At 39.6% G+C, this 13,413-nt stretch overlaps 1 protein-coding gene across 1 annotated transcript; it reads left to right on the top strand.

The window, feature by feature from the left end:
• Window positions 1-254: 254 nt before the first annotated feature.
• LOC311060643 (tripartite motif-containing protein 16-like) lies at window positions 255-3,611 on the top strand (the record flags this gene model as incomplete). Its single annotated transcript, XM_084078888.1, has 2 exons — window positions 255-504; window positions 2,206-3,611. 2 exons carry the CDS (start codon window positions 255-257, stop codon window positions 3,609-3,611), a joined length of 1,656 nt encoding a protein of 551 aa, XP_083935014.1.
• Between the last annotated feature and the right edge of the window lie 9,802 nt (window positions 3,612-13,413).

Below are 13,413 nucleotides of genomic sequence, written 5' to 3'. Positions count from 1 at the left end.
GGCCACGCGGCTGTAGAGTATCTTATGTACACAAGCTCATAATAAAGAAGAACTTTGAACCTCACCAGTGTGAGTGCCAGCAGATTCCTGCCAAGCCTTTTCTTATCAGCCCAATACAAGGGACAAGGTTCAGTGTGGCTTTGTCTGTACGAACCAACCAGAAAGGATCTCTCATCTCATGTGATCTCTGAGGAAATTAAACCAACCTAAACTCAGTCAGTCAGTCAGTCAGTCAGTCAGTCAGTCGTACTAAAATGGCGCAGCAGGGAGTTCAACTGGATCAGGAACAGTTCTGCTGTCCTATCTGTCTGGATCTACTGAAGGATCCAGTGACTGTTCCCTGTGGACACAGTTATTGCAGGAGGTGTATCGAGGGATTCTGGAACCAGGACGATCAGAGAGGGAGGTTCAGCTGTCCACAGTGCAGACACATATTCATCCCAAGACCTATTCTGAAGAAAAACACCATGTTGGCTGAGGTGGTGGAGAGCCTGAAGAAGACAGGTGATACCTTTAAAATCTCTTCTAAATACAGCTCACTGTCTGTTTTATTGATTGATTCAATATTCTATTAGACAGAAATGCAAACAGCACAAGGACAGTCATACACTTGGTCTAAAAGGATAACACAAATCAGTCCGATATCAATTCATCAACATAGCATAATAAATAAACACCAAAATACAATATCATCAAAAATGAGGGGGGGGAGGGGGTAAAAGAGGGGGTTGTAAAAACAAAACCAAAAAAAGGGGGGGGGGGGGGGGGGGGGGGGTGAAAGGTGAAAGTTTTAGGCCTGTTTCAAAGGAAGCCAGTGATCCACATTTTCTAAGGGATGGGGTCAGGGCATTCCACACTTGGGTGGCAGTGCTGTAGAAGGAGAATTTACCTTGTTTGTTCTATGTGGGTGTTATATACATATATATATATTACAGGGAAATTGGAGAACCAGGGAAATTGGAGGAGGAGCGCTCGTTTTCACTTTTTTTTTCGCAATTCTGTAGAACCAACACTAGAGGGAAATGCAAGCCACGAGGCTTCCCAACCACAGTGAGTGCACTAACATATATGGCCCTGACCACACACACACACACGCACACACGCACGGGCTCATGCTTTCAATTTGGTTTATTGAAAGCATGACTTTTAAGATCATTTTATTGTGTTCTGGCTTTTAACATTTGTTTTAGTTTATCCCTGACACACACACACACACGGATAGTAAACCATGAAAAGATCTATTCTCTCCCTATCGGTTTACAACTCGGACGACGCTGATTCGACTAGCAGACCATCGGCCGGTCGGCGCGCCTGGAGGCACTCGGGCACGCCTCCTCGGCCTCAAGCTCTGCTAAGTCGGCGCGCCTCCATCATCCTACTATCCTACTATCCTACTATAATTCTAGTAACCTCTGTCTGTCTGTCTGTCTGTCTGTAGTGGTAGGTGAAGCTACCCGGTTCTCCTCAGTGGCTGGACCAATTGCTCTGATTTTGCACACAGCCATTGACCATTACCATCTCAACTTAACTGTGAAGCCCGTTTTTCGATTTCATCAAATCTCAGCTTCTTATTAGCGTTTATGTGTCAAACAGTGTCGCCTCCCGGGTTGCCAGATCATGTGCGCATATCCCCCCACGGATGCGTTGACCGGGTATGGTCTAGTGGACAATAACTATTATCACGTGTGCGTGTGAACGCGTGTTCAGCGTTCCCCTAGCGTAGCTTCCTGGTTGCTATGTGGGGGGGAACAACAAAAGCCAGGTCCACCTCGCATCAAAGCCCCGCCTCGCGGCGCCGTCTGCTCCTCCTCCTCATCACGCCGCCTCGCATCAAAGCCTCGCCTCGCGGCGCCGCGTCGTCCTTCTCCTCCTCGCGAGCCTTGCGTAAAAAACCCTGTCTCGAAACGCCCCGAAGCCCCGCGCCTAAAAACGAGCGCTCCGTTTTCAATTTCCCTGGTTCTCCAATTTATCTGACATATATACATACATATATATACATATATACATATATATATATATATCTTGAGGGGGAAAATATGTTGGACACACGGTCTAACACAGTTTGACAGTAACAAAAACAACAGTTATCAGGCAGCGGAGACATGTTGGCTCCTATACGCTACCAAATATGAGGGTACAGGCACATATAAATGAAATTATTGTTTTATCAGATTGATAAATAGATATGTGTCAATCTATCAACAGTACTCCAAGATCATTGCTACGCTGGACCTGGAGATGTGGCCTGTGATTTTTGCACTGGGAGGAGACTGAAAGCTGTGAAGACTTGTCTTCAGTGTCTGGTCTCTTACTGTGACACTCACCTCCAGCCTCACTATCAGTCTCTTGCCTTTAAGAAACACAAGCTGGTCAAAGCCTCCAGCGAGCTTCAGGAGAAAATCTGCTCTAGTCACAACAAGTTGAGTGAGCTTTTCTGTCGTACCGATCAGCAGTGTATCTGCTCTCTGTGCTCCGTGGAAGAACACAGAGGTCACGATACGACCTCAGCTGCAGCAGAACGGACCGAGAGACAAAAAGAGCTCCATACGAGTCAGCAGGACATCCAGCAGAGAATCCAGGAGAGAGAGAAAGGCGTGAAGACGCTTCACCGGCAGGTGGAGTCCATCAACCGCTGCGCTGACAAAGCAGTGGAGGACAGTGACGCCATCTTTACTAAGCTCATCTCTTCCATGTTGAGAAGACGATCTAAGGTGAGGGAGCTGATCAGAGACCAGCAGGAACTTCAAGTGAGTCGTGCTGAAGAAGGGAGAAGGTGTGTGGAGCAGGAGGTTGCTGAACTGAAAAGGAGACATGCTGAGCTGGAGCAGCTCTTACTCACAGAGGATCACATCCATTTTCTACAGCGTTACACCTCTCTCTCAAGGATCAGTGAATCCCCACTATCAATCAGCGGCAATGCTCGTCTTCTGAGATACTTTGAAGATGTGACTGTGGCCATGTCCAAGATGAGAGACAAGCTAGAGGACATTCTTAAAGAGCAAGGGACAAACGTCTCAGAGACAGTGAACAGAGTGAACGTTTCACTGTCAACACCACCAGAACCCAAGACCAGAGCAGAGTTCTTACAATATTCACGTCCAATCACACTGGATCCAAACACAGCTCATCAACACCTGTCTCTGTCTAAAGGGAACAGAAAAGTAACAGCGATGAACAAAAAACACTCATATCCTGATCACCCAGAGAGATTCACTGTATATCCTCAGGCTCTGAGTAGAGAGGGTCTGACTGGACGCTGTTACTGGGAGGTTGAGTGGAGTGGAGACGTTGTTGTTATAGCAGTCTCATATAAAGATATCAGCAGAAAAGGGCATAGTCTTGAATGTGCACTTGGATCCAATGATAAATCATGGTCTTTACGGTGTAGGAAACAAGGTTATAGTGTCATACACAGAGACATTGAAACTGACATACGAGGCCGTGTGTCCTCCAGAGTAGGAGTGTACCTGAACCACAGTGCAGGTACTCTGTCTTTCTACAGTGTGTCTGACACCATGACTCTCCTCCACACAGTCCACACCACGTTCACACACAACCTCCATGCTGGATTTTGGCCTGGAGACACTGCAGAGTTGTGTGACCTCAAGTAGATCACACTTCTGTTTTGTCTCTCATGTCACAAGTCCAGAATTGTTTCTTCATTATTTTATCTGTTTTCTGTCTGCCTGCTTTGTGCGCTTGTAGATCAGCTATTTTTTACTATGCTTCATATGATGAAGTATAATGTGGCTTAAATGGTTAATAATATATATATATATATATATATATATATATATATATATATATATATATATATATATATATATATATATATATATATGTGTTGTCATTATTTACTTTATGGATTTTATATTCATGGTGAAATATTATATCTGCCATGATTTTCTTTTGCCTCTTTCTTAGGTCATATTTGACAACTTGGCAATTGTTTGACCATTTTTATAGTATAGTTTTATAGTATACTTTTGACGCTGTAATGGTCTTATTTTTATTTTATTTTATCTGTTTTAAAAAGGTCTTAAAAGTCCTTAAATTGTCTCTTTATAAATGTACAGATACCCTGTATACACTTATACTGTATGTTGGTTTGTTTTGCTGTTGAGGGAGAAAACAATGTTGTACATTAAGATAATCATCTAAAAAAGGGTACCCCCCTGGGTGTCCCGACCCACAGTTTGAGCACCACTGCTCTGAGACAGAGTATAAATAGTCTTGTGAATAAAGTGACATTAAAGATGAACAAACCCAACATCTCTGATCACTTCTTTGTTCTTCTATTCTAACAGTCTGTGTAGAAAGGTTGACACAGCAACTTTTAATCATGTTAAATGAACGTAACCACTTAAAGCAGCGGTGGGCAACTTTGATGATGGAGAGGGCCACTATATTTCCACACTCACTCCAGTGGGCCACATTGCATACTGTCTGGTATTTTAACTTTTTTTGTAAATTAAGGCTGTACTTCGCCATACTATGTCACACAAAAGTAGCAAAAATAGCCTATCTAAAAGCTCAAAAACGTTTTGAGTTTGATCTGTTATTTTTGCTATTTTTGAATTGGAAATCCTGATTTTCTTTTTGCTATTTTTGAATTGGAATTCTGAAAAGTAACATTTTTATTTAATTTCAAATGCATTTAGTTATACTTATGTTAACTTTATGAACTTAAATACAAAGAAATCATTATTCTGATATTAACCTGCGGGCCGCATTAAGTGAAGGGGCCTTGGGGGGGTTCCAGGGGGTCCCCAGCAATGTGTTAATATAGCATCACAATAATTTCAACCTTTTATACTTTGGCTATTCAAAAATAGCAGGTATACAAGCTCTGCGCTATGAGCTTATATATCTGCTATTGAATCAGTTCCAGTGTGTCTATTACAGAACTGGTAGTAATACAGGTACATGGTAAAGAGAGTAAGTGATTTTCTTTGGTTAAAATAAGTGTTAAATATCTCTATATACTCATTGATATAGAGTGTTTGTTCAGTAACAGGATACAGATTAAACAAGTGAAATTGGAAGTGATGACACTAAGAAATGAGCAGACACAATTGGAACTGGAACACTATTAAAAAAAATCAAGCTGTTAAATGGGTACTCTCTCCTGATTGGCTGAGATTTTGTCACCTACTTGAAAATGTATTTTCTGTTTATTATAGAGCTGGAGAGACAGGGAGTCTCCTTTTACCGAACACACTATAGCAATGATTACTATCAAAATATAGTGCTTTTAACCAAAAACCTTTTGTTTTAACCAAAAAATATAACTTACCCTACATTTAATTTAACTCTGAACCCGCAAGGGTGTTAAAACATTCCGGATTATAGTGCCTGCTATTTAGATGTGAGGGGAGGGAAATGACGTAAACATGAGTGTAGAAAATATTACATTTTATGTGATGGTATTTACTAAACCATCCATGGTTCTAATACCATAGGTTGTAGGATGATAGGGGTTAGAACCTGTTGTCTTTTAGCAGACCTACGCTGCTCTCTAGTGGTGGAAAGGAGTTATTGTCCACACATTGATAAACTTACTTGTGTCTTTATTTAGGCTACTCACCATATAACAATCTTATGTTGTGTCAATTAATTAGCATTTCATTTCTACACAAAGGAAAATGCCAACATATGCCAATTCAGCATTCCATTACATACATTCATAGTTTGGTATGAAGGTAAAGTAGGCTCAATAAGAATAAGTGCAGTTCATAAAGACTCGGGTCATAGTTCATAAAAACAGGTCATGGTGGACAAACAGGTTCTCAAGTAGATTAATAGTGACACTGAAATCTGTCTGTCTTTGGATGAATAAATATAGCTTTTCCCCCTTTTTTACTAGAAAATAGTTGAATCAGTATATTAATAATCATTTTAACCACTTAGCTTTGGCTATTCAAAAATAGCAGATATACAAGCTCATAGCCCGGCACCGAGTGCCGCGCTATGAGCTTGTAGATCTGCTATTTTTGAAAAATCTTGAAAATGTGTGCATATGTTTGAATATATATATTTTTTAAAGCAATTTCTTTTTACTCAAATCTCTGCTTCTGGGGGTCCCTTGCACAAAACATTTTCAGATGGGGGTCCGCGGCCAAATACATATCAATTTAGGGGTCCTTGGCGTGAAACAGGTTGAAAACCACTGCTATAAATCATTCACCACTGGAGATAGTTATGGGACAGGTCATTACTTACAACTGTCCTGCAGCCTCATCGATGAGGAGGGTTTAGCATCTCTTTATTTGTATTCATTTATAAAGCTGTACATAATCAGGGGTCATCAATATGTCCATGGCAAATTTTTTATTTCATTTTTACACACCATTATAATGTTCTTATTTTGATCATAAGACCCACTTACTGAATGTCAGTCTCCAGGTTTTCTTCAGAATATGTATGACACTGATTCACGACATATATGACACAATGTAGGACAAATTAGGAGTCGACTGGTATTTTCAAGGACCCCCATACGTAGCTCTGAGAGGGTACAAATGGAACCAAATGGACCAGCATGGCCATGTGAAATCTTTTTCTGGGTGTCTTATTTTTATTAGAAATAAGGGACGTGTCCCTTATTGGAATTTCAGGTACAGTAGTTGGCGACCCCTGTGCACTCCTGAAACCTGACCCCTGAACACACCTGAACCCTGAACATCATTAAGGCTCAAATAAGGACATGCTCATATAGGCTATATGCACAGCAGCCATATTGGAAAGAAATTGGGCCTCTTCCTTACTTACTTCACAGGTCTTAACGCTTATACTAATTAAGGCTCTGTTCCATTTAGTGTAGCACAGTGGCTCTCAAACTTTTTTTTTAATTTCAAGGACCCCCATAACTCTGAGAGTTTACAGATGGAACCAAATGGACCCGTAAGAGTCCATTTGGTTGCATCTGTACACACTCAGAGTTACACACCTGTAAGGGTCCATTTGGTTCCATCTGTACACTCTCAGAGTTACAGACCCGTAAGGGTCCATTTGGTTCCATTTGTACACGCTCATATTTACACACCCGTAAGGGGCCATTTGGAACCCCCTCAAGGAACCATGAGGGTCCCTGGACCACACTTTGAGACCCACTGGTGTAGCAGAGTGTTTCCAGTGAGCCAACATCACAATATCAGCACCCATGACTCTGTTTGACCAGAATGGAACAGAGCCTTCATTAGTATCATTGGTAACAGCTGTGAAGGAAGTAGGGGAGGAGGGCCAATTTCTTTCCAATATTCACCTGTTTCCTAGGCTGTGTTTTCCACTTCCTGTCGATTTAATTGGATATCATTGGTCATCTGACCATTTTCATTGGATTTCATTGGATCAAATCGACAGGAAGTGGAAAACACACAGCCTAGGAAACAGGTGAATAGCTGCTATGCATAGGGCCTATTGACACACAGCTGACAGAATTTGTCAGACAACAGACACATAATGTGAGTGTGGTTATCTGTCCAGACTAGTCGACTACACCTCCATCACAGAAGATCACAGACGTTCCTCTACCCGATTTGACCCACGCTGTTCTGTTGTCTGTTCCTTTCAGGTCCAGTTTCTCTGAAGCTGACAGGAGATCAGTGGAGGAACACATGGAGCTGCTGGGGGACAGAGTCTGCAGGAGACATGCTCTGGTTCTGCTCTCATGGGGGCGGTGGCTGGGTGAGAGACGTGTTGAGGAGCAGTGGTGGGTAAAGTACTTTTTTTTTTTTACTTAAGTAAAAGTATCAATATACTGCAATGTAGAAATACTCTGTTAAAAGTATTCAAAATGTACCTCAGTAACGCACTTTGTCTACTCATTCAAACATGGAAAAGAAGGTTTCAGGGTCTTTTTCATTACATTTGGGCACAAGGCGCAAATTGCTGAACATATCAAAATCTTGAGCTTGAGACCCTGAGGCCGATGACTAGTGTTGCCAGATTCTGTGAGAGAAACAGGCAACCAGGTCTAGGAAAAAAACAGCCCAAAAGAAGCGACTATGGGCCACATGAGGACTTTAACATAATGAGCTATTCGAAAATAGCAGATCTACAAGCTCACAACGCGTCACATTGTAGATCGGCTATTTTCAAATAAAATATTGCGGGGACATTATAATAAGCAGATCTGGCAACCCTGCCGATGACCTACTGCTGTCCACCCCAGCAGCTCAAGTTTGGTCCGCTTTATCTCCAGTCCAGAGTGCTCTATTCACGGCCTCTCTAACTGATGATTTTTCTATTCATGGGTGCAACAATGAAATTCAAGGGGTGCAACACAAAGGATGGTGATGATGTCCAATGCAGACTGTGACAGTTGACCATTTAACCTGGCACCCCTATTTTGATATTGTCATTATAAGGGAAACTTCTCAAAATGTATCGCTATTTTTGCTTGACACCTTTGTACAACAAAGTAGAAAATAGGGCTTTAAGTGTTAAATCAGACTTATTGATCTAGTCCATAATAAAACATCCCTTAAATTGTTTTCACAACGATTTGTTAATGATGAAGGAAAATGAAGAAAAAAACACTTTTTGATTATTCATTGAATTGAAAAAATAAGCAATAGAAAATAATTGATTGTCCGGTCAGTTTTGGTTGGAGCTGAACTTAACCTTGAGTCTTATTTGAATCTGTTTCTACTCCAAGCACTGAATACATGTGGGCCTATATCTCAATACAATTTCTATAGAATAATAAGACACAGTTAAGATAAGATGTTTATTGTTACTGTACTATAGAACATACAACAACGTTGTGAGTGCATCTACTTAAAACAAATAGCAGCATCAACAAAAACCGATAGAGCACCGTTTTTTGGTTAAAACAGTTGTTTGTTAAAAGGTTAAAGGGCAAGACCACTTTGGTAGAGGTTTGGGTTGTGTAGTTACCTTGCCATGATGTAACTCCAAAGGTGGGCAAGAAATCAAAAATAATTGCTCCATTGATTAGAAATTGATAATTCAAAATATGCTCCTCATTGACTTACATTGTACCGTAAAACTGCTCTCAAAGTCACTCTTTTAGCACAAAAACGAACGCAAACAAAGTTGATTTAGACAATATAGAACATCACCGAACCCAGTACTGTTTTTTTTTTTAATAAAAATGTCAACTTCCTGTTGATTTTGCCATTTTTAATAAGTAGAAAACCCGGACTGGATCGGCGGATCCGGATCCAGATCTTCAAATAGTAAAATCAACTGGAAGTTGACATTTTTATTAAAAAAACAAACAGTACTGGGTTTGGTGATGCTCTATATTGTCTGAATCAGCTATGTTTGGGTTCATTTATGTGCTAAAAGAGTAACTTTGAGAGCTGTTTCACCGTACAATGTAAGTCAATGAGGAGCATATTTTGAATTATCAATTTCTAATCAATGGAGCAATTATTTTTGATTTCTTTCCCACCTTTGGAGTTACATCATGGCAAGGTAACTGCACAACCCAAACCTCTACCAAAGTGGTCTTACCCTTTAAAGGACTATATTCTGATAGTAATCATTGCTATAGAGTGTTCGTTCAGTCACAGGGGTCTCCCTGTCTCTCCAGATCTTTAATAAACAGAAAATACATTTTCAGGTAGGTGACAAAATGTCAGCCAATCAGGAGAGAGTACCCATTTATCAGCTTAATTTTTATAGTGATCCAGTTGCAATTTTGTTTGATCATTTATTTTTCAAATTTCCAATTTCACTTGTTTAATCTGCATTCTGACTGAGATCTCTACCCTGATTGGATAAAATTGGTATCCTGACCTGAAAATGCATTTCCTGTTTACTAAAGAGCCTCCTGTTACTGAACAAACACTCTATAGCAATGAGTACTATCAGAATATAGAGCTATTTAACACTTATTTTAACCAAAGAAAATCACTTACCCTACCTTTAATATTATAATAGATTATATACCTACTAACATCTGCCCTAGCTATCACTTAGATATCTGCGAGTGTCAATCTACCTTAACATTTTTTATCCAGATCTACACTGCTCATTAAAGTGTTTTAATTATAAACGTTTTTTGGTAAACAAACAAATCGGTGTGGTGTAATGTGTGTAAAGTTTACATCAGTTTTCAATTGTAACCTGTGTGATATTGTCTACCTGTTGTCTTAGCCTCTGCCTTGAAGTGCTATAAGTGTGGCAAAGATAACACCGACTCACCAAAACCGAATTCTGACCTTCAGGTCAGAATTTGTGTTAAAGTGCCACTTTAAAGCAAGTTACCCTCCTTCCATCGATGTATTAAATCAATTTCAACATTACATTCAATACAGCATTATAATGTTTATCTTGTCAAGATAACACTACATTTATTGTAATGATATTGCATTGTATTCAGTGGTTTGGCTCTACTCCTGTGATACTGTACTACAGAGTAATTACAGACACACTAAAAATACTGATATTTCATGAACAAGAAAATACCAGTGAACAATTCCTACTCTCCAGGATATCTAAGTTCTCTCTGGGTGTTCTATAGACATGTCTTTGAAGAAGCTCCACCTTCCACCATGAAAAGGAGTGATTTCCTCCATTCACACTTTCCCCATTCACTGACTCCATGCAAACGAGTAGTTCACCCAAAAAATGACTTATTTTCTATCAATTGCACACCCACTGAAGCCTTGAATTCATGGAGAGTTTTTAGTTGTCATCAAAACGGTCATCAAAATGCATAATAAGGTACAATAACAATTAATTTTACCTGGGTAAAAAGAAATATGTTAATACAAATGAATAGATGCTGCACATAAGGTTTATTATAAAAAAGAAATACAGAATGACAAGCAGTGGTAAATCATTGAGGATGATTTGGGAAGTGGATCAGCTAAAATATATAAAAATAATTAGACAATTAAATTAAGTCCCATCACATCTGTATGCAAATCATATCCTGCACATAATTCTACATTCATTCTAACAAAAGTAAGGTTATGTATTATGGGAAATCAAAATATGTTGGAAATATTTTTATTTTGATGTGGTGTAATCACAATAATTAAAGTTAATGTTGATATGGCACACTGACCTACCAATAAAACAAAACGTGGCACTTTGTGTCAAAAAGGTTGCCGACCCCTGAAAAGCTAGATAATAGCACTTAGACATCATACAAGATGTCAGGGTCAAACTGGAGCAGAGTGAATCCTTCAGTTGAGCAGAGTGACACAGACCAGTGGTGCTGCCAGGACCAAGAGGCTCACTGCAGAGTTGCCGGCTCCAGAGTTGCCGGCTCCAGAGTTGCCGGCTCCAGAGTTGCCGGCTCTAGAGTTGAAGGATCCAGAGTTGCGGGATCCAGAGTTGGAGGATCCAGAGTTGCCGGCTACAGAGTTGGAGGATCCAGAGTTGCGGGATCCAGAGTTGGAGGATCCAGACTTGTGGGATCCAGAGTTGGAGGATCCAGACTTGTGGGATCCAGAGTTGGAGGATCCAGAGTTGTGGGATCCAGAGTTGTGAGATCCAGAGTTGCGGGATCCAGAGTTACCGGCTCCAGAGTTACCGGCTCCAGAGTTGGAGGATCCAGAGTCGCCGGATCCAGAGTCGCACATGAAACACTCCAAGGCAGAAGCTAAGACAACAGGTAATATCGCACAGGTTAAAATTGAAAACTGATGTAAACTTTATACACATTCCAAACAAACGTTTATAATTCAAAAACTTTAATAAGCAGTGTAAATCTGGGTAAAAAATATATATCTAGTTTATTTAAGGAAGATTGACACTCACAGATATCTAACTGATAGCTTGGACAGATGTTAGTATATAATCTATTATAATAACTTGTTAGTAGGTATATAATCAACTATAATATTAACTTGTTAGTAGGTATATAATCAACTATAATATTAAATTGTTAGTAATCTACTAAAATATTAAATTGTTAGGAGGTATATAATCTACTAAAATATTAATTTGAGTATCAGTTGATAGGTATAAAATACTATAATATTAACTTGAGCATCAGATGTTAGTAGGTATATTATATACTATAATATTAACTTATGTATCAGATGTTAGTAGGTATATAATCTACTATAATAACTTGAGTATCAGTTGTTATAGTATATACTATAATATTAACTTGAGTATCAGATGTTAGTAGGTATAGTATATACTATAATATTAACTTGAGTATCACTCCAGATTCTATAAGTCTGGGAAGGGAGTGACATTGGCAATTTACACTCTGTGTGGATTTCACTGTCACAGTGAAATGACTGTATATTATCAATGTAGTATTAGTAGTATCATTATTATTTATCATTTATCATTTATCATGTATCATTTATTATTATTAACATGTTGTGAAAGGCAGATGGCAGACAACACAAAGCATATAGTAAATACCATGAGGTAAGAGCACGAGGCCAAGGATGAGTATGATCAGACGCATTGTGTCGGACACAGAGGTTCAAATGACACATTGAGCAGCAGCGTTAACAGCTTTTAATATACCTGTGTAAAGGGGGCGTGGCTGGTGTCTGCATGGGAGTCAACATGTTAATATGCATAACTGCATGTGTCATTTGTTCTTAAAGGAGCATTTCACCCCTGGAAGAAACTGCAATCACTCAATGGTAATAGTATTTGTAGTAGATAACAGTAGCACAATTTAAAATTTGCACCCTATGGCCATAAAAATAATGAAATCTGTGTGTTTGACTAGGTTTTGACTGGACTGCTTATTACTACAATGACCATAATGCTTTTGGTTTACTGCCCCTCCTTGTGGCAGGGGAGATTCTGTGTGGGTGTGATCTCCAACAACGACGTTGAAACAGCATGGTAGTGTTGCCATGTCTGCTTATTATAAGCGGCTTCTTTCTAAAATGTAGTTGATATTTGGGCTTGTTTCCAAATGTTTTGATTGTTGTTTAAACCAGTGGTTCTCAAACATGTTCATGTATTTTTCCACAGTCCCCCATCTGAAATTATAATTTGTGCCAGGGAGCCCCTAACAGATATTTGTCAAAAATATTCCACATTTTGCACTTTTTCCCCCTCAAGATGTCTTTGTAAATAGCAGATCTACAAGCTCACAATGGGCAGCGAAGCGTTGTGAGCTTGTAGATCGGCAATTTTCAAATATATAATATCCCATGTACATGTCTAGGTAAAGTTGGCCTAGTTATCCTCTTTTGGGTTTGTTTTCTTAGACCTGGTTGCTTATTTCTCTCACAATATCTGGCAACACTGACTGAAGAACGTCAACCTAGCACATGTTCATCTAGTTACATATATGTCCAAGGATTCGTTAGTGATGTCATATCACTGTCAAATCCTTGCTATCTTCATGCAGTTCTACTTCCGTGTCGCATAGTAGTGACATCACTGTCGAATCCTTGGTATTTTTATCCTAGCCTTTCGCGACGGTTTGTTTACCAGCTGCCTCTCCAC

This window comes from Gymnoscopelus microlampas (genome assembly GCF_963454915.1).
Source record: "Gymnoscopelus microlampas genome assembly, chromosome: 14".
NCBI lineage: Eukaryota > Metazoa > Chordata > Actinopteri > Myctophiformes > Myctophidae > Gymnoscopelus > Gymnoscopelus microlampas.
The sequence above is the reverse complement of the archived record's forward strand: the minus strand, read 5'-3'. Positions and strand labels throughout refer to the sequence as shown.